This window comes from Octopus sinensis, linkage group LG2, assembly GCF_006345805.1.
Source record: "Octopus sinensis linkage group LG2, ASM634580v1, whole genome shotgun sequence".
Classification (NCBI taxonomy): Eukaryota; Metazoa; Mollusca; class Cephalopoda; order Octopoda; family Octopodidae; genus Octopus; species Octopus sinensis.
In genome coordinates, this window is record NC_042998.1 from 86,416,416 (window position 1) to 86,443,764 (window position 27,349).

At 37.2% G+C, this 27,349-nt stretch overlaps 1 protein-coding gene across 1 annotated transcript in view; it reads left to right on the plus strand.

Annotated features, from left to right (window-relative positions):
- The window catches only part of LOC115225134 (protocadherin Fat 4), a 549,120-nt gene that overhangs the window by 401,543 nt on the left and 120,228 nt on the right, over positions 1-27,349 (plus strand). The window contains exons 19-23 of the mRNA XM_036500736.1: positions 10,247-10,363; positions 13,856-13,934; positions 17,171-17,292; positions 21,546-21,734; positions 23,860-24,024. Of these exons, the coding sequence (XP_036356629.1) occupies positions 10,247-10,363; positions 13,856-13,934; positions 17,171-17,292; positions 21,546-21,734; positions 23,860-24,024 (672 nt within the window). The remainder of the gene's footprint in view (positions 1-10,246; positions 10,364-13,855; positions 13,935-17,170; positions 17,293-21,545; positions 21,735-23,859; positions 24,025-27,349) is intronic.

The window sequence follows — 27,349 nt, forward strand, 5'->3', positions numbered from 1 at the left end:
AGAAAATCTGTCCTGTGTGCCTCAAGTGTTTATTCCCCTGTGCATCTTCCATTACAAAGACTACTTTTTCTAGGAATTACTGCTGAAATTCTTAAAAACTGCTCAGGATTCAAGTGTACTAACCCCTGTGGTTAATTAGATTTTACAGGAAGGTGTGTCATTGTCAATAGATGCTTTTGTATGTGTGTGTGGGGGGCATGTTAGATTTGTAAGTAGGTATGTATGTTCATAGGGGGGTAATTCAATAAATAACTCTAATCTAACAAAAGTCAACAAGCATTTTTATAAGATTATTCTAAGAACATGCCTCAACTTTGATGACTGTTTCAATGCGAGTCACAGATTTTTGACATATCTACACTAAACAGACCTTTTTTTGGACATCACCTGGACAATGGCAGTATTCAGTGAAGCTGTGATATCTTGAGTAAATTGATTAGTCTCCCTTGCAACAATAACCCAAATGTAATCAATGGATTTAAATCTAGTGATTGTGTATGTCACAAGATAGGTGCCATATGACTAAAGATTGTCTAGATTGTCTGGCATTGATTCTTGGATTTTGTTAGATGGTACTGAGTCTTGTTGAAATATGCATGGCCTTTCACTGGACACTTCACCTATCCAAAGCTTAACAAATGTCTTCCACACTTCGATGTATCCAACAGCTTTAATTCTAATATCTTGTTAAAAGATGTGAAGTTGTGTGACATGACCTTCATTACTCACCACTCCTAAAACCGTCACAGTTGCTGGAAACTTATTGTTCATTACTCAATGAATAACAGAAGGATCTGCACACACTGATGTTTTTCTCATTAAAGAAGAACAAAACATGCTATGTTTGTGAGGGTTCTAGCCTCGTTAAGTAACCACTTGGCATAGATCAAATGGTTTTCCTGTTTTCGCTGACATAAATCAGCTTCTCCTCAGTACATATGACTTGTATTAAATGTTTGTGGACCACGATTTTGATAATCCATTCCACACCTATGGTTCTTTGGTGGTGAGCCTCAATGTTTTCAGAATCATCAATGTTTTGCGCCTGTTGGATGAATTATGGTATCCTTATTATGTCTGAACATTTAGAATTTTTTTTTCCTCTTTGATACAATTGAAACATTCTGCCAGAGTCTTTCAATTCCATCTGAACTTTGTATAATAAAAAAGATTGTAAAATATATCTAAGAGTTGTTAAAGATGAGGGAAATCGAAAGGGTAGGAGGAAAGAGGGCTGATCAGTGGAAAGTACATATTGATAGGGATGAGTAGTGCCATAGTTAGAAGAGTGATGGGAGGATCTTGCAACATTTGGACAGTTGGCAATTTCTAAATCACTTTGTTCTACACAATGAATGCATATCTTTTCATTTCTCATGTTAACATGTTATTTACTATGATGGATCTAGAAAAAACAACCTTTTTAACTGCTTTGAAGAAAATAATATACCGATAAGTAAATTTTCTGAAATACCCTGTATATGCTGCTCTCAATTATTGTAAGCACATTGAATGAAATTAACCTCATAACTTGAAGCAATCTAATGCTACTACACCATGATATTTGCCTCAATGCATCAGAGGAATTACTGACTTCCTTGAAGTGAAGATTAGAAAGATATACATCTTGAAGAACTTCAAAGGGCTTGAAACAACCTTTGTCATTGAAAACTACAAAAGTCCTTGTAAAGGACACTAGTGCACAATGCCAAAAGTTCAACCTTTGCTATGTAAAGTTTGAACCAAATAGTGCATTGTTTAGGTTTCAAAGGTCCATTGCACTTCACATTTTTGCCAAAAAGCTTGGGAAATCTTTTTGGTGTGGATATAAATGTTTTTAAAAGACAACTGGATGTCTTGTTATCTGATATTCCTGATGAACCTACTTCATAGTAAATAATGCAAATGAGAGTTGCAGCTTCAAAGAATGAAGGTTAATTAAATTGTAGCAACATCAATGTCAGTATCCCAGTATGTACACAGATTGCAGCCAAAATGTGTCCAAGAGTAGAAGAGTAACAGAGGAAATGTGTAAATATATATGTGTGTGTATGTGTGTGTGTGTGTGTGTGTGTGTGTGTGTGTGTGTGTCATTGTTCAGTTTTATTTCAAGATTTCTTGCCAATAGAGAAAAAGCCAGTTTCTAACCTAGATCCAACATCAACAACAGGGTAATTTTGTTTGTATGTATGTGTATGTGCAGATTTGTAATTCTGCCTTATGCATGTATTCTCATGCACATAGTTGCATATCTAGACATGCTCTTCATCATCATCATCATCGTTTAACATCCGTTTTCCATGCTGGCATGGGTTGGATGGTTTGACTGGGGATTGGCAAGTCAGGAGGCTGCACCAGGCACCAGTCTGATCTGGCAGTGTTTCTACAGCTGGATGCCCTTCCTAACACAACCACTCTAAGAGCGTAGTGGGTGCTTTTTACATGCCACCAGCATGGGAACCAATCAGGTGGCATTGGCATCGGCCATGTTCGGATGGTGCTTTTTACATGCTACCGGCACAGGATCCAGTTGGGGTGGGAGACTAGCATCAATCATGTTTGGATGGTGCTTTTTACATGCTACCAGCACAGGAGCCAGTTGGGGCAGGGAGGCTAGCATCAATCATGTTTGAATGGTGCTTTTTACATGCCACCAGCACAGGGAGCCAGTAAGGTAGCAATGGCAATAACCCATGCATGGATGGTGCTTATTGCGTGCCACCAGCATGGGAGCCAGCCAGATGGCACTGGCAGCTGCCACAACTACAATTTCCATTTGATTGTGATTTGATTTTACTTGACTCAATAGGTCTCTTCATGCACGGAATATCGCCCAACGATTCAAAGATACTTTTTAAATGGGCTGGTTATGCGACACTGGTGTAGGCTATGGCTGTGGTGTCACTTTACTTGCTTGGTCTTCTCAATCACAGTATCTCCAGAGGTCTCGGTCTTTCATCATTGCCCAACATTCGAAGGTCATGCTTCACTACCTCGTCCCATGTCTTCCTGGATCTCCCTCCTCCATGGGTTCCTTTCACTCTTAGGAGGTGACACTTCTTCACTGAGCTCTCCTCATCCATATGCAGCACATAACCATACCATCACAGTGGTCTCACTTACACATCACATCTGATGCTTCTTATGTCCCACATTTCTCTAAGGGTGCTTACACTCTGTCGTGTGCACACACTGACATTATATATCCAGCGGATCATACCAGCTTCATTTCTTTCAAGCCTGCGCATGTCTTCAGCAGTCACAGCCCATGTTTCACTGCCATGTAGCATGGCAGTATGCACACATGCATCGTACAATCTATCTTTCACTCTCAGCAAGTGGCCTTTGTCACCAGTACAGCTTTCTGAACTTTGTCCAGGCTATTCTTATTCTAGTAGCAACACTGCCCGAGCATCCACCCTCACTACAGACTTGGTCACCTAGGTAGAGGAAGCTATCAACTACTTCTAGTTTCTTCCCTTGGCATGTGATGGAATCAGTTTTCTGAGCATCTGCGGTGTTTATTACCCCTGTGCATCCGCTGCACACAAAAGCTGTCTTCCCAGTTAACCTTCCTTTGATGTTGCTTCTCCTCTTATGCATCCATAGCTTACACTGGGTACATCTTATGGAGTTTCTACCTACAACTTTTCTACAGATTGTGCAGGGCCATCTACCTGAAGGGGTTAATGATGTGTTCACCTTTCTACTTACTGGGACTTTAGTTTTGCAACATTGAATCTAAGGCCCTTCAATTCTAAATCTTGCTTCCACCTGAAATTTCTTCTCTAGATCTTGTAGTGATTCTGCTATGAGATCAAGATCATCAGCATAGAGGAGCTTCCAGAGGCAACTTGTCTTGAATTCCTGTGTTATTACCTGGAGGACTATGATGAATAAGAGAGTCCTTAGGGCTGATCCTTGGTGAACCTCTACTTCTACCTGGAATTCTTCACTATGATCATTGGCGACCCTTACCTTACAAACGGCATCCCTGTAAAGGTCTTCTACAGCTCTTATTAACCACTTGTCAATCCCTAGTTTCCACATTACCCACCCTGTCAATGGCTTTCTCTAAGTTAACAAAAGCCAAGTATAGGGGTTTATCTTTTGCTAGGTATTTCTCCTGCAGTTGCCACACCAGGAATATAGCATCAGTGGTGCTTCTACCTGGCATAAAACCAAACTGCAAACTCTCTCCTTAATTAGTTGGGCTATCACCCTCTCATGACCTTCATCACCTGATCCAGCAGTTTGATACCCCTGTAGTTATTTCTATCTAAAGTATCACTATTACGTTTGTAGCAGTTGACTATGGGGCTGCTACACCAGTCATTGGGTACGACTCCTTTGTAAACTACCAGGTTTACAATACAGGTGACTGGGCCAAAATACACAACACCAGATATTTTAAGCATCTCAGCAATGATTCCTGATGGGCTGGGTGCTTTTCTTAACTTCATATCCTTAATTTCTTTATCTACCTGGGCACTGTCGTTTCAAGTAGCTGGTCTCTCAATTTGGTCAACCTTTAGCAGACTCTCCTTCTTCCATTCCTTCTCCACATTTAGCAGTCTTTTGTAATGGCTTCTCCAAGCCTCTTTTTGCAGAATCTTTAAAAGTAAGTGCACCGTCATCCATGCTGACACATTTCTCCCCTGTGACATCATATTTTTTCTCACACACTGTCTTGCAATCCAAAATACTTCAGTTCTTTGGTCCTCACATCGCTGAACATCGAAAACCTCTTCTTTTCTGCCTCTCCTTAGCTTTGTATACCTGTTCCCAGCCTCCCTCTCTGGCTATCTGGTACAGTTCCTTGCTACCCCCACTCTTCCAGGCTTTCCAGGCCTGTTTGTTTGCTCTAATGGCCTTGTCTACTGTATTATTCCACCACCACGTTACTCTAGGTCTGGAAGGGACTTTACACTAGCCACAGATTTGATCTGTGGTGCTCAGTAAGCTGTCCTATGGGAATTCCCAGTTACCCTCTATGTCCAAAGTCTAGCTCTTCTTCCCTTTCATCAAATTTCTCAATGAGGATGTCCCTAAATCTCTGAATATGTGAAGGATTCTTTAGCTTCCAAAGCCTTCTTTTCTGGATTGGTCTGCTTCCTGGCATCCTTCTATAATGTGACTCATGACTAGTCTATGCTGGGGGGGGGGGTGCATTCTTCACCAGGAAGGGTCTTTGTATTTAAGAGCAATCTTGCATCCCACTGCCTGGTGAGGATAAAATCGATTTGGCTAGCAAAGTCACCTGATTGATAGGTTATCAGGTGGCTGTCTGGCTTCCTGAAGTTAGTGTTGCAGATTAATAGGTTGCATGCATCACAGAACTCTAGTAGCCTAGTTCCCTCTTCATTTCGGGAACCAATTCTATGACCCCTGTGAATACCATGGAAGATACCATATTACCATCTGACTTGCCCATTAAAATTTCCAGCCACAAAGATGAAGTCATTGCCACTCGTCTTTAAGGTAGCCTATAGAAGGGTATCATAAAAGTGGTCCTTCTGATTGTTTGGTAGGCCCACTGGTGGGGCATAGGCAGAGATAATTGTGGCTTTACTATTCTGCAGAACTAGTTTGAGCTTAAGCACTCTATTGCAGGTATGATAGAGGGGATAGGTTTTCCTGTGAGAGAAGAGTGATATCTGACGATGGTGGTAGGAGAAGTGAGAGATCCGGTAATGGTGGTAGAAGAGAGATCCCGTAATGGTAGTGGGAGAAGAGAGAGATATCCGGTATTGGTGGTAAGAGAAGAGAGAGATATCAAGTATTGGTGGTGGGGCTGGGAATGGGTGGGCGCACCACAAAAAAGCAAAGGTTAATTTAGGAGATTTCATTTAGAAAATTACATGAAGAATTAAGGTGAAATAAACAAATTACATGAAGAATTAAGGTGGAACAAACAAGCAAGGGTTGATTCAGAGAGTTGGTATGAAAAAATATGTAGTCAACTTTAAATTTCATCAAGAAAATTACATGAAGAATTAAGGTGAAATGAAGGCTGAGGGAGAGAGATTAGGAAGTAATATATTGAACGGTCAATTGAAATAATTCTTTTCTTGTCTAGGCACAAGGCCCAAAATTTTGGTGGGAGGGGTTCAGTCAATTAAATTGACCCCAGTGCGTAACTGGTACTTAATTTATCGACTCCAAAAGGATGAAAGGCAAAATTGATCTCGGTGGAAATTGAACTCAGAACGTAAAGACAGATGAACTTCTGCTAAGCATTTCATCCAGCGTGCTGACATTTCTGCCAGCTCGCTTCTTTTCATTTTAAATAATTAGCTTATGAAAGCAGGTATTAGTAAATACACATTAAAGTATTAATAGTGATGATGGATGAATGCGTGAAAAGGTCGAAAAAAATGAGAGAATATCTTAGTTTAGCAATGCATAACTGGGCATCTAAGAAACGTTTGCATTGGAAAGAGTTGTGTGAAAAGCAGGGAAGAAAGCTTGTGAGTAAGTGTTTTATAGACATGCTATGGCTGGAAGTGGACATTATGGAGGGTGCTGAAGACAATAGCAATGATAGTAACAGAGTAGCATAAGAAGCCATAGTGAGTGGGAAGGAATAAGAGAATAGTACGAAAAGTACTTAGCCACCATGAACAAGCAAGGGTTAATTTAGGAGATTCCATTTAGAAAATTAGATGATGAATTAAGGTGAAACGAAGGCAGAGAGAGAGAGAGAGAGAGAGAGATTAGGAAGTTATATATTGAAGGGTCAACTACAAAGTTTTATAGATTTTTACAGTTCCAGTGATAAATTTGATCTGTAGTTTTCGAATTTGCTTTCTCCTCTCTGATTTTGAGAAGCCTAATTTCTCAAGATTGGTATTTAGGTGGTGTGTTATATATCTCAGGGCCCCAAGAATTACAGGTATAAACCTGAACTTGTAATCTGGATAGAGTAACTGCAGATTTCTCAATAGTTCAGTGTAGGTGTTCTCATTTTCACTGATTGTCAGCTTTATGTTAACATCTGCTGGGCAGCTAATTTCCACAGCTGTGCACAGTTTCTCTTCTCTATCTCAAATCAGGTCTGCTGTGTTTACATTTTATTGAGGTCTTCACTGGTACATTCCATCAGTATTCCTTTTTATTATGAGTGGCTATGGCTTCTACCATACTGTAGGTTCTTATTTCTTTGGCCTTGGGGTTATTCTTCCAATGGATTTCATTATAGAGTGTCCTAGCTACAACATCATGTCTCATTGGTAGATAATGCCATGATGACATTTTCAGACAACTACTTATGATGTGGCTGATATCTTCTGTGTTAACTACACAAAGTATGCATTGGTTGTCACATTTTACTGCTTTTCTTGCATCTCTATCCCTTTTGTGCATCAGGTACTTGGTTAATATTTCCCGTTCCTGGATTGCAAACACATATCCTTTAAAGAGGGAGGTAGTAATCCGGCTATTGGTCCATGATAAACTGCTTTGATGATCAATGTTACTATCATTTTGGAGCTTTCTACTAACACTCATGCATAGTCTTCTGCTCATACAGGCTCATCCTTTCATCCGATGATACGTTACAGTAGAGTCGTGCGACTTCTTTGGGCATGTATTCTAGGTTATGAGACAATGAATGTTGCAGAAGGAGCTGCTTTCCAAGTCTTATGACGTTATCAGTCTCATGTATGCAAACTTGGTGAGGGGATGCACTTCAACACTTGGTGTATGCATGTATGTTCTTGGATATAATCATCATTATCATCATCATCATTTAACATCCAGTTTTTATGCCAACATGGTTTGAATAGTTTGACAGGATTGGACAAGCCATGGGACTATGGTTTCTATGGCTGGATACTTTCCTTAACACCAGTAACTTTATAAAGTGTGTATGTATATGTATGCCTATGTATGTATATATATATATATATATGTATATATATATATATATGTTATATGTATATATATATATATATATATATATATATACATACACACAAACATACACACACACACACACACACATATATATATATACACACACACGCCACACACATATATATATATATATATCACACACACACACATATATAATATGTATCATCATCATCATCATCGTTTAACGTCCGTTCTCCATGCTAGCAGGGTTGGACGGTTCGACCGGGGATCTGGGAAGCCAGGAGGCTGCACCAGGCTCCAGTCTTATCTGGCAATGTTTCTACAGCTGGATGCCCTTCCTAACGCCAACCACTCCGTGAGTGTAGTGGGTGCTTTTTACGTGCCACCTGCACTGTATATATATATATATATATATAAACTATCAATAATACTATTCCACAGCCAAACCAACAAGAACTGGAGACTGGTTTATTTGAAGTATGGACAAAAATTCCTTTGGAAACAATTCAAACTTTGTAAGAGTCCAGAATTCAAGCTGTTATTACTGCCAAAGGTGGTCCTACCCCATATTAAAATAAATTTGTTTGAAATTTTAAGGTATTTCCATTATTTTGTCCAACCACTGTATAATCATCAGCATCATCATGATCGTTTAATGTCCGTTTTCCATGCTGGCATGGGTTGGATGGTTCGACTGGGGTCTGGAAAGCCAGGAGACTGCACCAGACTCCAGTCTGATCTGGCAATGTTTCTACAGCTGGATGCCCTTCCTAATGCCAGCTGCTTCAAGAGTGTAGTGGGTGTTTTTTACGTGCTATCGGCACAGGGGCCAGAGGGGGCTGGCATCAACCACATGTTTGTGTGTGTGTGTGTGTGTGTGTGTATATATATATATATATATATATATATATATATAAACTGAGGTCATAGTAAGTAACTAGATGACCCTGCTCAGTCTGTAGAAAAGGTGTAGGTAGAAACTTCATAAGATGTACCCAGTGTAAGGTTTGGACACAAAAGGTGCAGCAACACCAGAGGAAGGTTAACAGGGAAACTAACTTTTGTGTGTGGAAGGTGCACAGTTACAATAAATGCTGCAAATGTGCAGAAAATAGACTGCCAGGGGGCAAGCTAGAGATAGTAGATAGCTTCTGTTATCTAAGTGACCAAGTTAGTAGTGGAGGTGGATGTTCTGAAAACATAGCTGTGAGAATAAGATTAGGCTGGGCAATGTTTAGAGAGCTCCTACTCCTGCTGGCAACAAAGGGCCTCTCTCTCAGATTGAAAGGCAGATTGTTTGATGACTGTGTGCAAACAGCTATGCTGCATGGCAGTGAAACATAGGCTATGACAGCCGATTACATGCATAGACTTGAAAGAAATGAAGCCACTATGCTTCACTGGGTGTGCAACATCAGTGTGCATGTTCAACAGAGTGTACGCATTTTGAGAGAAAAGTTAGGCACAAGAGGAATCAGATGTGGTGTGCAAGAGAGATGACTGTGCTGGTATGGTCATGTGATACCTATGGACGAGGACAGCTGAGTAAAGACGTGCTGGTCTCTAATTGTGGAAGAAACCTGTGTTATAGGTAGACCCAGGAAGACATGGGATGAGATGGTGAAGCATGATCTTTGAACTTTGAGCCTCACAGAGGCAATGTCTGGTGACGGAGACCTTTGGTAATGTGCTGTGCTTGAGAGAACCTGTCAAACCAAGTGCATCCATGCTGGTGGTATGTAAAGGACATCTTTTGAACATTGGGCCTCACAGAGGCAAAGTGACTGAGTTCCTTTCAAGTGTTGGGCTGCATGGTGGCAAAGTAGCCAAGTTCCTTTTGAGTGTTGGGCCTCATGGAGGCAATGATCAAGACCTTTGGCATTATGTAATGCTTGAGAAGACCCATCAAGCCAGGCAAAATTGTTGTCGTGTCAAACATATTGGCACGTAAATGCACCCCAGCATCATGCAAATGACCTGTGCTGGTGGTATGTAAAAGCACCCATTACACTCAGAGTGGTTGGTGTTAGGAAGGGCATCTGGCTGTAGAAAACCATGCCAAATCAGACTGGAGTCTGGTGTAGCCTTCCAACCTATTACAGCATGGACAATGGACATTAAATGATGATGATGATATATATATTTAAATCAACTTATACACATTATTTTTTTAGTATCCATTGTTCCATACTGGCCTATTGCACAGCTTATCATATCACCATTCATTTTAGTTTCCTTTGTTTCCTCACCTGGGATGTGCAACGTACTAAAAGGAATGTTAGGGAAATAGAAATGTAATAGCGTGTACATAAATTATATTCTACAATGAATTGAAGATAGAATGAAATAATTTTAAACTTAATTTCAGGATGGAAACTTTACAGCAAATGCTTCTGTATGGATCCAAGTTGAGGATGTTCAAGATATGCCACCAGCATTTACAAGTTCCGGCTTTGTTGAAAAAATCAAGGAAAATTCAAGCAAGGTAATACATTACATTTCCAGTTCAGTTTTTATTGTTAGTTTTGGTGAAAAATAATCACAAAAAATGTTTAAAAATTATATATGCATATTTAATTGTTCTGTATGTATGTCTGCATGTTTGTATATTATGTATACATGCCCACACCATCATTTGATCTTCACATTTCCATGCTTGCATTAGTTGGATGAAATTTATGTAGGTAGATTTTTTTTTACAGCCAGATACTCTTCCTGATACCAACCTTCACCTGTTTCCAAGTGAGGTGATATTCCCTGTGGCCAGACATGTCTTTCTGTTGAAGATTGGAAACAACTACATGGCTTGTATGATGGTGTTGATCATTTACAATCTTCATGTGATGTCAGGACAAGGGTACACACATACACACACATGAAGATACGTCATATATATATATATATATATATATATATATGTATGTATGTATGTATTCAATACACATAAAGGGCGAAATATAATTAATTTAATAAAATTAATAAATTTCACCTAGTAGTTTTTTCGGTATGGAAATGACCATATTTGGTAAGGATTATATTAATTATAATAAAGGGTTAATTGCAACAAGTTGCTCAAAACCACATACTGAAAATATTAGAAATAGTAGCCAAATAGGTCACTATTTCTACTACTAGTAAAAAAGTCTCCACAAACAAACAGAATTTGTAACCCGTATATGGTTATTAAATTAATTATATTTCACCCTTTATGTGTATTGAATACTATTACTCCCATACAATGAATCTGCGAAACTTCATTTCGTTGGTAAAGTTTTTGTAACTCACGTGGTAATTTTGAAGGGAGATACGAATTCGCCTGTCTATATAAATGTGGAGATGCTAGCGGACTGTTATATCGTTCGATGTCGCCTGTTCGAGTTGATGTAATGGGTGAGTTTTTTTTCTAGCATTTCTAGATTTATAGGAAATATTATGTTGACAAGGAAATGAACTTTCGATTCTAATCCAGAAACGAATTCGTCCATAATTAATCCAATAGGCTGGGATTTCGTTGTCTTCTTTCTCTTTACCATATACGGGTTACAAATTCAGTTTGTTTGTGGAGACTTTTTTACTAGTAGTAGAAATAGTGACCTATTTGGCTGCTATTTCTAATATTTTTGGTATGTGGTTTTGAGCAACTTGTTGCAATTAACCCTTCATTATAATTAATATGTATGTATGTATAATGGTCTTTTTTCAGCTTCTATCTACCAAATCCACTCATAAGGCTTTGGTCAGACTTTGGCTACTGTAAAATAATTTGCTGATCATGAAGGAAACTAAGTGTACAAGCTACATACAAAGATGCTTTGCATGGGGCCATTGTGAGGAATGCATGCACCAAATTCCAGAGCCTTCTTGAGGCATTGGTAGAAGTTGAGAGTGGCTACTTTGAATACCGATAATCTAATATTTTTTGATGTTTTAAAATAATTTATTTTTTGATTGGATACTGTGTTTTCTTTACTTTTCCCTCACTGACTTCACCACAGTTTCTATGCCTCTCAAATGCCCTTATCTTCCTCACTCTCTGACCTACCTGCATGGCCCATTCACACCTCTCTTGCCTTCAATGACTCTGGATTTCTCTATCTTTGTGACTTCTTTCTGTTCTATATTTTAAAGATGAGGTATTCTGTTCATTATCTACATTATTGGATGGATGTGTCTTCATCTTGTTTGTTGTTATCACAATGTTTTGGCTGATTTACTCTCCAGCCTGGTGTAATTTTGTCTGTTGTTCTGGTGGAATTTCGAACCCAACCCTGGTATTTTTTGCTGGTGTTATTATTATTTATTCAAGGCACTGCCTGGAATTGAACTTGGAATCTTGGAGTTAGTAGCCCATGCCCTTAACTATTTTGCTATATGCCCGTGGGCAATTACAGAGTAAATTTTAGGGCTTATAAACTTGATATTTTCCTATCCTTCCTTAATACCAGTATCCATATTCTACTCATATCTGCACTAGGTTTGCTTAGGAGATTATTGTGTCATAGCATATGTGCTGCTTGTTTTAGGAAGAGGAGAGAGGATGAAACCTATAAACTGACCACAGTCTGTTTCCCCTGTGTGAAAGACCTCTCAGAAAAGATACAAAAGATATGCGGTTCATATGACATCAGGACAGTATTCAAAAGTATAACAAAACACTTAGCAAATATCTCTTTCAAGTAAACCACCAATAGAAGAGAATATGACCAAAGATTGTGTGTACTCCATCCCATGCAGTTGTGGTAGGTTATACAAAGGCAAAACATATCGCCCACTCAAAATAAGAGTAGAGGAACATTTTAAAGCTGTGACATGAGGAGATGTTGAAAAATAAAAGAAGCAGCACATATGCTAGGACACAATAACCTCCTAAGCAGACCTAGTGCAGATATGATCATGTATGGAGAAACGGAGACCACCTTCACCTGTGGGATGAAGTTAAAATAATAGACAGAGAACACCACTGGAAAATATGAAAACTAAAAGAAGCAGCATATATACTAGGACACAATAACCTCCTAAGCAGACTTAGTGCAGATACGAGTAGAATATGGGTACCAGTATTAAGGAAGGATAGGAAAATATTAGATTTATAAGCCCATATAGTGAAATGGTTAAGACTAACCCCAATATTCCAAGTTCAATTCCAAGCAGTGCCTTGAATAAATAATAATAACACCAGCAAAAAATTCCAGGGTTGGGTTCAAAATACCACCAGGACACCTGATGAAGGCAGGAGAGTAAATCAGCCGAAACATTGTGGTAACAACAAACAAGATGAGGACACATCCGTCCAATGTAAATAATGTACTTCTTTCTTGTCCCCTGTCCCTCACACATGTTCATTGCCCAAGACCCCAACCCATTACATAAAGTTGGAAAAGGCTATGATAAATAAAATAGTCACTCGTTTTCCCATAGCACAGGAATATTTCAAAATGTTCTCTCTCTATGCACTTGCGGAGGAAAACACAAGCACATTGCCATTGATTTGAATGAAACTTACATCAATGAAAATATCCTTTTCTTCCCTCTTTTTAAAGCCTAGGATCTTTATTTCTATTGAAAAGAAACCCATATATTTTGCTAATGATGCTTTTTTGGTTTAGCCTCCAGTCATCCCCAGTTCAACAGACCAATGAGTAAAGCCATGGCCATTCCATCATAACTTCAGAAGTAGTATAACTTGGACTAGTTTATCTAATGTGTCCTTCCATATTTTTTTGTAAGATGTTAGTATGAAACTTGAAGGTGATTTGGTTGCTCTTTCTTGCAGACCAAATGACAGGGTTGAGTATCTCTTTTTTGCTTATCTATTGCCTTGGTTTTAGGAAAGGCATCAGTTTAACAAGTTTTGATTTTTTTGTTTGTAACATTTTACATTTTCACAAAAACTCAGAGGAAACCATTATTATAACCTTTTAATACATTTTGAAATTGTTTTTGTTCTTTAATCACTTCAGTTATTTTTATTTCACAGGGAACTCTCATCACTACAGTGACAGCTGAAGATCAAGACAGAGGCATACCGAATGATATTGGTTATAAAATTATTAAAGGTATAATTTCTAAGATTTATTCTCTAAATCTTGAAATAAAACAAAAATGCAATACTGTGCTTGATTTATTCAAAGTATTTAGTATATATGTACATATATGTATCCATGACCCTACATGCATACCAGAATATATATATATATATATATATATATATATATATATATATATATATATATATATATTTAAAGAGATGATGAGCAATTGCCAGAAGAATATTGAGCTTTATTTGATAATCAGTTGGTCTAGCAAGCAGGGCCTCATATTAGTGAGTGGGGCCTGTGCACATTGACGCTGTCGAAAGGTAGGCCCCAAAATGGCATGCATTCTCTCTTGATGACCCCATACACTTGCTGCCTTCTGGTATGCAGAGTTCTCAACTGGTAGCACTTGCATGTGCATGTTGTTTGCAAAACATATATATGTATATATATATATAGACGCACATAAAAAACACCATTTGAGCGTGGCCATTGCCAGTACCGCCGACTGGCCCTCGTGCCAGTGGCACGTAAAAGCACCCACTACACTCTTGGAGTGGTTGGCGTTAGGAAGGGCATCCAGCTGTAGAAACTCTGCCAGATCATGATTGGAGCCTGGTGCAGCCATGTGGTTCGCCAGTCTTCAGTCAAATCATCCAATTCCTGCTAGCATGGAAAGCGGACGTTAAACGATGATGTTAATGATGATTATATATATATATATATATATATATATATATGTATATATAGGCAGGGCTGGCCTGCTAGGTAGCCGGCCGAATGCTAGAAAGAGATCATCAACGATCAAACTACAAGGGAAATTCTCAACCGCAGTGAATTATTCACTGCAGTCCTTCGCTTCAGGAATTTCTTAGCGCGCCAGAGCCAAGACATTTGAAATTTTATCCCCGATGTAAACGGTAAAACTAAGCACGTGTCTGTCTTGACACAGAGAGCTGGGGTTAGTTTTGCTTTTTGCATCTCGATGACCGAATGTACTGATGAAGTCACGGACATTTGAATTATGTAAGTAATTCTTTTGTTAAAGACCGAAACCGAGGTATGCATTTAAGTCTGTTTTTTATTTAAATTTTCATATGTCCTGCCCGCCAAATTTGGTTCTGGTGTTCGCTGAATTCTTCCTCTAGAGAATTTCCCTTGTAGTTTGATCGTTGATGATCTCTTTCTAGCATTCGGCCGGCTACCTAGCAGGCCAGCCCTGCCTATATACACATATATTAGAATTTTCTCTGACTTCTCAGATTTTTTGAATGCTGGACTACTGGTTTTAAATTGATATTAAAATTAATATTAATTTATCTCCCTCATTACTTATATATATATATATATATATATCAATTTAATAAAGTTACAACATGGTCTAGTTTTCATGTTTTTTATTATTGTATTTTTAAAAAGTTCTTTTTACAATGTTGAAATGTGTTAAGCATTAAAAAATGACAGTTGAGTTGAGTGCTTGACAATTGTAGTAAAATGACTGGCTTCTTACTTTTTATACCTTCTAGAAGGCTCCAACAAGCTGAATTTTTGGAATATGGTTTTGACCAATCAGCATGCCACTTAAATGTCATGGTATGCCAGACACACCGATATTACTAGCATAGATCCCACTTTTATTTTTACCAATTAGCTTGTGGTTTACATGTAATGGCTTCACAAGTGAGCAAACTTAGCTGATTTTGATTGTTTTTATATAAGTTGGTGGGAGTCTTCTGTAATTTGTTTATATTCATATGTTAAAGATATTTTTTAATCCACATCACTAACTGGTTGTTATATTATTGTTGTTATTTCTGTTCAGAACAGGTTTGAACATTTTAGTAAAATGTTTTACCTTTTATCTTTCTTCCAATCTCACTTCTGTTGTGTAGTTTGTGGAAAGAAAAAAAATTAGAAGCATTTTCTGACCATATATTTTTATATGTTCGCTGGAATTTGGTGAACATTAGTGTTATGGATTTGTTGCCTGTAGACTTGTGAACATTCTGATAATGCATTCTCTGTCTCACCAATATATAGTTCCTCGCTATTTAATGCACTAGATCAAATTTCTGCTTTTGCAGTTCATATCTGCATTTGTGAAAATCTGTCCATTTTTTGTTCAAATGGATTTACCAGTCTGCATGTATTAACACATTCCACATCTGTTATCATTACGCTTGGATACTGTGAATGTTTTATCCTGTTTGTTCATGTTGAATTTTGCCTTTGTTAATTGTTCTTTAGATTATGTGGTTGCCTTTTGCTTAAGATAAGTGTTTGATTAGTTATTATGTTTTTGCATTTTTCTCTTTGTTTCATGATTGGCAAATTTGTTTTGATGCTGTTGAAAATGTTTTGGTGATGCAGATTGTGTGTTACTAGAAATGGTATTGTGTTCTGTTGATGGATTTTTCTTTCTCATTTTGCCTTATGTTATTCTTTAGGTAGCTCTTTCGCTCATAGTATGCTATTTTCTATAAGTATCTATCTATCTAGGTTGTCCCGAAAGAAAAGTTGGAAGTTGATTGGGACCTTTTTTGAAAAATTATAACTGGTGATGAAAGCTGGTGCTATGAAATTTGCATATGTGGAAGAGGTGAAGAAAAAACAATAGATGTGTGAAAAGGCATCACTTTGCAAGAGTTCCAGCACTGGTTCAAATAGTGAAAAATGTGCCTGGACCAATGCATTGCTTTAAATGGAGAATGCTTTGTAGGAAATAAAAGTGTAAACATATAAAACAATGTAAATATAATTATATTGCAAAATTCAGATTTCTTTTGGGTACCTCTTCGTATGATTTAGTCAATTCATAGTTGGCTTTGTGAACTAGAGTTTTATCTTTGGTCGATTTGAGTTTAATTTGTCACACTATCAGAAATAATATGAAAAGAAGTCACATGGGATAAATAGTTGCACACATCCCTGAATTTAGGTATATCTCTAGTGAATGGCTGAGCGCATCTCTCTTGGCCATTGCATCACAAAATTATGGCTTGATCCAAACAAGCCACTGATTACACAAAGCAGCACTGTTACTACAAATGTCTGCAATATAATCCTGTCTTTATTAATTTTTTTGCCTTAGCATTACTGCTAAATTTTGCATATGAGAAATATTAATAAGGACATGTTAAATTGAATGGGATATAGGTAATTTTTAACTGAATTCTGTCTGAAGCATTAATTAAAATAATTGAAATAAAGAAAAAGAAAAGAATACTTTTCTTTCAAACATTTGCTTTATTTTTCAGATTCTTGTTCATCCTTCTCTATTTCCAATGACAGTGGTGAAGTTAGAATTAAATCTGATAATCTTGACCGAGAAGATCCTGTAATTAATAAACTGGATGGTGTCTGTACTGTTGAAATAAAGGTATTTTCATTTATTTACCACTTGTTAATGTTTTTCACAGACAGAAATAATAAATTAACTTTTTGTTTGATTTTATCCATCTAGATATTAATATTGGTTTTGAATTTTGGCACAAGGCCTGCAATTTCAAGGAAGGGGCTAAGTTGATTTCATCATCCCCAGTGCTCAACTGGTACTTATTTTATCAACCCTGAAAGGATGAAAAACAAAGTCAACTTTGGTGGAATTTGAACTCAGAACATAAAAACGGAAGCATCTAGATATTAATATTAATGAACAAACAGTCAATAGATAAAGAGAATCAGTTAAGCATTGGACACGGTGCTTTGCTGTATTTGGTTACAACCTTGTAGTTTTTGAGTTCAAATCCTGCCAGAGTCAACTACTTTGCATTTCATCCTTCCAGAGTTGAAAAAATAGGCACTAAACAAGTACTGGGGTGAATCTAATGATCTATATCTTCTTCAAAATCTTATAACCATGTACCTATGTAAGAAATCAATGTAAACCAGCAAATACTTCTAAATATTTTTCACTTATGTTGATTGACAACTAGTTAGAATCAAATTTAATAAAATTAATGTTTCATTTACCATGTCCTATCAGTTTAAAATACTAATGTCCATGTTTTACTATAGAGAAAACAAATTACTGTTTAAAAAATAATTAAATTATTGTATACAGTGCTCAGGTGCACCACAACTTGTCAGAAAGTGCATATAAAGTACATGCAGTAATGTAGAAATGTCTGGAAAGCGAACAATGTACATTTCTATCTACTTATTTTACCATACTGTTCTCGTTCAATTATTTATATTTTATAACTATCATTATCTAATAAATGGCAGTGTTGTAGTTATGCTAAATAATCTCTATGCCATGTGTATGCTGTTTGCGTGACAGTACTTCTCTTCAAATAGTGAATATTTGTTTATCATCATCATCATTTAACATCTGTTGTTCATGGGTTGGATGGTTTGACTAGGGCTAGTAATCTGAGGGGCTGCACCAGACTCCAGTCTGATTTGGCATGATTTCCAGTTTGACAGATCACCAAGTTCTACTGTCTATTTTGGAATGTGTTTTTTTTTACAGCTGGATGCCATTCCTAATTCCAACCATTTCACAGAATGTAGTAGATGCTTTTCATGTGGCACCAGCACTGGCAAGGTCTCTTTTGGCTTAGTTTTTATGGTTGGATACCCATTCTAATGCCAACAACTTTACAGGGTGTAGTGGATGCTTTTTATGTGGCACCAGTACCAGCGAGGTCACCAAGTAACTTGTAAGACAAAGATCCTTTGAGACTGAGAAATACTGGAGAAGGCGGATTTGTGCCAGATAATGAAAGATTAGAGTATGCAGAAGGAAAGAAGCAGGTGTCTTGCTATAGAGGAGATACATGGTTGCTGCAGTTGGAAGGAGATAGTGTGAGAGAGAGAGAGAGAGAGGGAGTGTGTGATAAAAAATGAAAGAAAGTGAGAGTGGAAGAGAACGAGAGTGAGAGAGATGGTGGCAGTGTACCAGGGCATACTCTCAAGGTGCAGAGACGAGAATATAAATTGCATGGTAGAGCATTGTTAAGGGTGCATGAGTAGGGAGTTCATATGAATGCAAAAACATGAGAGGGGAGAGAATGAAGTTACTGGTGAAACCTGGTTATACATGGGGGTACCCAAAATAACCAGAAACACTCTCTGTAGCATAAGCCAATTGTAGTTTGGGATTCTGCCACTTGATGCAACCTTCAAACATCAATCTGTGGTGTCTGGGATCTTACTGTCACATGGTGCATCTTTGTTTTGTTGCGCATTTCCTCTGTTTGTTGTTTTTTGTGATGGCTGATATGAAGGAACAATGTGCTTCCATGAAATTCTTTTTATTTTGGGGAAAACAGCACTGGAAACAGTTGTGATATTTCAGACAGTTTTCAAGGATGCTGCTATGAGAAAAACACAAGTTTGTGAGTGGTTTTCATGCTTTAGAAATGGTCACTTGTTGCTTGAATATCAACCTCATTCAGGGCAATCATTGACTTCTCAAACAAATGAAAACATCATGAAAATTCATGAACTTATCTTGGAGGACCATCACCAAACAATTGACGAACTTGTTGATAAGCCTGGTGTGTCTTGGAGTTCCTGCCAATGAATTTTGAGCAAGGAATTGCGAATGAAAAGAATTGCAGCAAAACTTGTGCTTTGCTTGCTCACAGAAAATCAATAGCAAACACAATTGAATGTATATCGTGAACTGAAAGAACAGTTGGAAGTTGATCCAGAATTTTTTTGAAGCTCATCACTGGTGATGAAATCTGGGGCTACAGAATTTGAAGATGTGGAAGGTGTGAAGAAAAAAATGACCAGCATTAAAAGGCATCACTTTGCAGGAGTTCCAACACTGCTTTGAACAGTGGAAAATGTGTCTAGACAGATGCATTGCTTCAAATGAAGAATACTTTGAAGGTGTTAAAAGTGTAAACATGTAAAAAAAACTAAGTGTATAAAATAATATTGCATTGCTGAAGTGGGTAGGTCTTCTCAAGAATCTCATATCACCAAACATCTTGGTCCATTGTCATCTCCTCTGTGAAGCCCAACGTACTGACATCAGTTCTCTCCTTGTCTTACTGGGTCACCCTCTTCAACAGTTGCCATCAACTTTAAGTGATCAACTTTTCTTTATACAGCTATCTTCATTCAAACACATCACATGTCCAAACCAGTATACTCTTCTCTTTTGCATGTTGCATCTGATTACTCTTATGCTCAACTTTTCTCTCTGACTATTTACACTTTGTCATACATGTACACTTATGCTGCATATCCATTAGAACATAAGAGCGTCATTCCTCTCTAGTCTATGCATGTCATCTTCATTCAGAACCCATGTCTCACTACCATGAAGTTGAGCTGTTTGTATTCAAGTATTATGTAATTTGCCTTTCCCTCTGAGAGAGAGTCCTTTTGTTGCTAACAGAGGTAATAGCTTTCTGAACTTCATCATATTCTTATTCTCGCAACAGTACTTTCAAAACATCCTCCACCACTGTTAATTTAGTCACAAAAGGAACAAAATCTCTCTACAACTTCAAGAGAGATTCCTGGGCATTTGAGAGAGTCTAATTCCCATGTCTCCTTAATGTTCATTGTTCCTGCATATCTGCCTCATACAAACACAACTTTTTCTGTTAACCTCTCTGTGATTCTGCTTCACCTCTTATGTAAGCATCACTCGCACTGGATGCAATGAATGGAATTTCTTCCAACACCTTTCCTACATATTAAGTAGGGTTATTTACCAGATGGAAAGAGAGTCTTATCAACTTTCTTGCTAATAACAAGTCTTTGCCAGTTTAACTTTAAAGCCTTTTGATTTCATGTTGAGCTTCCATACCTGGAATTTCTTCACCAATTTTGATACAGATTCAGCAACAAGAGCAAGGTCATCAGCCTATAGTAGTTCCCACAGGCAGCTAATTTTAAATTTCTGTGTCATGGCCTGGAGTACTATGATGAACAAGAGTGGACTGAGAACTGAACCCTAATGGACTCCTACTTGTACACTACATTCGTCACTGACTCCCACCCTACATAAACATCTGTACATGGCATGTACAGGTCTAACAAGCCACTTATCTAATCCTAACTTCCTTAGAGACTACCAGATTACAGAGTGAGGTACTCTGTCAAAAGCTTTCTCCAGGTTGACAAAAAGCAAGTACAATAGTTAACATTTGGCCAGATACTTCTCTTGCAGCTGTCTCATGAGGAAGATGGTATCTGTGTTACTCTTCTCAGGCACAAGACCATATTGCATCTCATCTATTCTAATTCTATTCCTAATCAATTGAGCCATAACCCTCTCTGTATGATACCTTTGTAGTTGTTTTTATTTAAGGCATCTCCTTTACTCTTGTAGCAGCTAACTATAGTACTACTACACCAATCATTGGGGATAACTTAATGGTCTCACTTTTGGAATGCTTCCACTAGTGGTTTTGATTTGAGCAAAAAGAAGATATCTAAATTCGAAGGGGCATACATACTATGGAGTCTTCATGAATATCATACAATTTAAAAATAAAAAAAAAAAAAAGAAAAAGAAAAAGCCTGTAGAATTCATTATGAAACTATTTATAAAATAAGTTATTTGCATGAAATTTTTATTCAGTCTCAGGTTTAAAATTGTTGGCCAATATTTTCATTGAAATAAATTAATTCATTATAGTGCTTTTCTCTTGTATTTTATAGGCTTATGAAGTAATAAATAACCAAATAGGTGATAGTGTCACAAAAAACATCACAATATTTGTAGAAGATGTGAATGACAATGATCCCTTCTTCAATAAAAATTCTTTCACTGCAAAGGTCAATGAAAATACTACAAAGGATAATCCAGTAACAATAAATGAGATTATAACTGTAAAAGACGAGGATACGGTACTGAATTTTTGCATTTCTCACATATTTTATTCTTCTTCTTCCTATTGTATCTTTTGTATTTTAATTTATGAATATTTTAATATTTTAATCTCTCATTTTTTTAAATGGCATTTTGTAGTTTAAATAGGAAAGTAAATTTTGTTTTCTTATTGTTTGGTAGCCCTGTTAGATCAGAAAATTGGGCAGTTGATGAATGTTACACTCCTGATATATACAATAATTAAGTCTGAATTAGAATTGTATAGTACACTGTTGAGTTGCAGTTTGTTGTACAAGTACAACATAACAGAAGAGACTTGCATTTATTTTGTTATCCATTTTCCTACAGTAAAATTGAAGGGTCTATTGGCAGCTGAAATGGAAACAAAAATAAGGGGACTATTCACAACAATCTAAATTAGAATATACTAAAATTTGCTGGCAATCCAGAGCTTTTTTTTAGATACGCTATTGAGATGAATCTGATGGAAGAAAGAAAGTTTCTCTCTGAGATCGTCTCTAGAAAGAAGGACTATAAACTATAAGTAATATTTCTTAAGGGACTAAGGCAGCAAGCTGACAGAATCGTTAGCATGCCATGCAAAATGCTTGGTGGCATTTTGTCCATCTTCATGTTCTGAGTTCAAATTCTGCTGAGGTCAACTTTGCTTTTCATCCATTTTTTTAGGTGTTGGTGGTAGTGGTGGGGCAATAAAATAAGTACCAGTTGGACACTGGGGTTGATGTAACTGACTTAACCCCTCCTTCAAAATTGTTGGCCTTGTGCCAAAATTTGAAACCAATATTTCTTGAGGGACTGGAACAGAGATAGAGAGAGGAAATGGTAGCAGTAAGAAATAGAGAAACGCTATCATGGGTTTCACTGAGTTTTAGCATTTCTGGCAAGTTTGGAAGGGTAGAATGGGTTACAACAGATTTACTTTATTTAAAATAGAACACATAAAGTACGAACTGCTAGAGTTACAAAAATATCTCAAGATTCGAATAACTTGATAAGGAGTTGGTTTAGCCAAGAGTTATGTATACTATACTATAATTTGATAAAAAAAATTTTAGTCTGCTATGATTTGCTAGGGCTAAAAACTAAATCTGTGAGTAGTCTATAAGTAGATCTGATCTTCTAAGAGTTATAACAATTTTTAATGATTTTGCTACTCCACTATTTCTCCTGCAAAGGTCATGGGTGTTAATCCTCCTCCTTATAAAAGAAAGTGCAAATAATAAATAGCATAGATATCATTGTAAGAACAAAATATTAGTTTATAATGCAAATATCATTGAAATATGTGTAGGTTAATGTACATGTGTATTGAATTATAATGAAGTATAAGGGCCTGATATAGCTAAGGGGTCTGGACTATTGGCTATACAATTCTGAGTTGAAATTTACTGTTGTTTTTATGGTTGGCTCTTAACGCTTAAATGGTGAAGTACCACACTGAACATAAAGAATACATTCTTGCAATGATTAGAAACTACATACTACGTTATACTTTTTTAAAAAACTATTCCACAGAATCGAATTATACAGAGGAAACAACTCTTTCTACTTCAGTTTAATTTTCTGTGATTGAATAAGAACCATTTTCATTTGAGCTGGCAGAATTGTGAGCATGCCAAGCGAAATTCTTCGTGGTATTTCACCTACCATTACGTTCTGAATTTGGCTTTGCATTTTGTCCTTTCAGGGTTGATTAATTAAGTACCAGTGAAACACTGGGGTCCATCTGATTTCAGGCCTTGTGCCTATATTAGAAAGGATTATTATTCACATGATAATTTTAAAGTCTCATTGTTCTATGAATTTTAACAAAGACAGAAATTTCCTAAGAAAATAACATTATATTAAATTGTTTAAAAGTTAATTTTAGGTCAACAATTTAGAATTTATAATCTTATTTACAAATTTGTCCAAGAATTTATAAATTTTCTTTCTACCCATTCTACTAACATAATGAAGTACTTTTTCATGAACTACCTCTGCTGCTGATGTAAAAAGGAAAAAATAAATAAGATCATTAGTCTTTGCGATATGTTGTGATTATATTTGGGTATTTCTGATTATTGATATATCAACAATACATGCTTATTCAAGAGAGGGACATGCCTTTGTTTGTTTTAGGTGGAGTACAGTAAATTCAGTCTTAGCTTGAAAACTTTGGATGGTAAACCATTCACTGCTCTTAAAGTTATTCCAGTAGAATCAGTAACAGAAACAAATGTAGCTCTGAGTGTTAATAATCCTGATGAACTTGATTATGAAAAGGAAAAACAAATGACATTTAAGGTAGGTATGTTCTTGAGTTTAATTTGAATGAATGTAACTTGATATAAGCATGGGATGAAATTTAGTATTGTACAAATAAACTTCAAATCTGTTGCTATCCCCTTCATATTTTATACATTATCCTTTAACATAGCTTATTAACGAAGTAACCACACGGTTAAGAGCGACGCTTGCGATGGTATGGTCATGTACTGCGGATGGATGAGGTGGGATGTGTGAAGAAGTGCCGCTCCCAAACAGTTAAAGGTATCAGGAGGAGAGGTAGACCCAGGAAGACATGGGATGAGGTAGTCAAGCATGACCTCAGAGCGTTGGACCTCACTGAGGCAATGGCGAAGGACCAAGATCTCTGGAGATATGCTGTGACTGCAAAGACCCAGGCTGCTTCCTGCACCAGCTCTGCATAGCCCCTGTCCATTCAAAGTACCTTGGATTCCAGAACATCCTGCTGTGCTTGAGGAGACCTGTTAAGTCAAGTACATGAACATCGAAATAAATATCAATGGAAATAGTAGTTGTGATACCTGTGCTGGTGGCACATAAAAAGCACCATCCGAATGTGGCTGTTGCCAGTGCCGCCTCGACTGGCTTCTGTGCCGGTGGCACATAAAAAGCACCATCCGAACGTGGTCGATGCCAGCGCCGCGTCGACTGGCTTCTGTGCCAGTGGCACATAAAAAGCACCATCCGAACGTGGCTGATGTCAGCGCCGCCTCGGCTGGCTTCTGTGCCGGTGGCACGTTAAAAGCACCAACCGATCGTGGCCAATGTCAGACTCCCCTGGCACCTGTGCCGGTGGCATGTAAAAAGCACCCACTACACTCGTGGAGTGGTTGGCGTTAGGAAGGGCATCCAGCTGTAGAAACACTGCCAGATCAGACCGGAGCCTGGTGCAGACCCTGGTTGAACCGTCGAACCCGTGCTAGCGCGGAAAACAGACGTTAAACAATGATGATGATAGCTTACTGTCATTTAAAAATATGGTAAACAAGTTTTCCAATTTTAAGATATAATGTGCAGTACAGTGAGATAAAACTTGAGACTGCATGGTTATGGAGGTTGGTTTGTTACCACATGGTCTCAAGTTCTATCTCTGTCTGAAACCTTTGCCAACTTTTCTATTGGAAGTCTTGAGCTTAGTGGCCAATGTCTTAGAAGTAAAATTGGAGTACTGTATGTGTGCGCATGTGTGTGTGTGTGTGTGTGTGTGTATATATATATATATATATATATATTTATATATGCAGGGGTGGGACAAAATAATGGAAACACCTTAAAATTTCAAATTTATTTTAATATTGGGTAGGACTGACTTTGGCAATAATTACAGTTTGACTTCTACGAGATATGGACTCATACAAAGTTAGAATTGTTTCCAAAGGAATTTTTGTCAATTCTTCAGCTAAAACAGTCTCCAGTTCTTGTAGTGATGATGGTGGAGGATATCGACTCCTTACTTACTTTTCTAAAATGCACTATAAATGTTCAATAATATTGAGTTCTGGCCAGATAAGATGTTCAACTTCACTAGAATGTTCCTCTTGCCAATCAGTAACAACTTTAGCTGTGCAAATTGGTGCATTATCATCCTGAAAGATTTTGTTTCCCTCCAGAAACAGTTCTGCAACCATATGATGAATTTGATCAGATAAAATGCTTAAATAGTCTTCACTATTAATTCTGCCATAAAGAGAAACCATTGGGTCGGCAGATTTCCAAGATACAACCCCCACCAGATCATCACAGATCCTCCTCCATGTTTAACAGTTGGATGAAGGCTGTCTGGGTCAAATGCTTCTTTTGGCTGTCTCCACATGTATATACTCGGCCAGTGGTCAGAAATATGGTAAAGGAACCAATTCTGTAGGTTTTTACTCTACTCTAAACACTTTTTTGCAATGTTTGTTTTTGAAAGGAGTGGTTTTCTGATTGCAGCCCTCCTGTGAAATCTGGCTTTGTACAGCTCCTGGTGAACAGTTTTTGTGGAAACTGGGTTCTCAAGGTGATCATTATGTTCTGCAGTAATTTTGGGAGCTGTACTTTTGTGATCCTTTCTAATAATTTGTGTGCGAATCCATCGGTCCCTATCTGAAAGTTTTGTTTTTGTTCTGGTGTTATGTTTCGATGAGGAGGTTTTTCCCCTCTTTCTCAAAGGCTGTCATTACTTTCAAGACAGTACTTCTTGATACCCCAAACATTTTGGTTGTTTTCATTACACTAGCACCTGCCATACGAGCACCAACAATTCGACCTCTTTAAAAGTCTGATAGATCTGTCATTTTAATGAATTTTAATTACCTTTTTCTGATGATATCTGAAAAGAAACAGCAATTTTAGCAAAACATATTAACCAACACTAATAATAAATCAAAAAACATAAAAATAAACCAGCTTTCGACGGTTTTACAGATATTTCAAAATTATTATGATGCTCTGATGCTAGATGTTTCCATTATTTTGTCCAAACCCTGTATTTATATAATCAATAGATGAGATCCAGAGATTTTCTTTATAGAAGACACTTAGTAGTGCTCAAATCTTTCAAACTTAGACTCCAATGTCATTACAGGGGATCAATTCCACAGAGTAAAGAATGGCTATAGGAGGGATCAAGTTGAGCTAATATGCAGGCAATTATGAGGATTAACAAATTAAATACATTAAATATAACAGTTTGGGTATGAAATATAAGACATGTATATATGTATACATGCAAAATGAGAGAAAGCAAAGTGTGGAAACTTTCAGATGATGAACAGTTGTGTATAAATATAGAGATATTTATATTAATGAATCCAACTTACACAGAGTACAAATGACAAAAAATTTAATGAGGAGGAAGTAAGGTGTTATGAGTCCAACAACTGTTTCTGGAAGCTCAGAGATCCCCCAGAAGCAGATGTTGGACTTATAACTCCTTACTTCCTCCACTGTTATTAATACTCTATATAATAATAATAATGATAATAATAATAATAATGATGAACTTATTGTGTATAGTGCAGATGCACTACAACTCATCTAAAGTGCATGTACAGTACATAGAATTATGTACAAAAGTCAGGAAAGTGAACAGTGTATGAGTCATGATATACATGAGTGCATGCTTATGGAGGGAGAGGATATCAAGTATAATGTTGGTGAATTTCAAGAAGCATGAAGGTTTTAAAGGCTGGAATATCTCGGCAACTAACAACTGATGTAGGTAGTTTGTTCCATGCTTCAACGACTCTGAGTGTAAAAAAATGTTTCTGAAAGTCATGGGAGCTGTGCTATTTTCTGACTTTGTAAGCATGTCCACATGTGTTAGACATATGGAACTCAA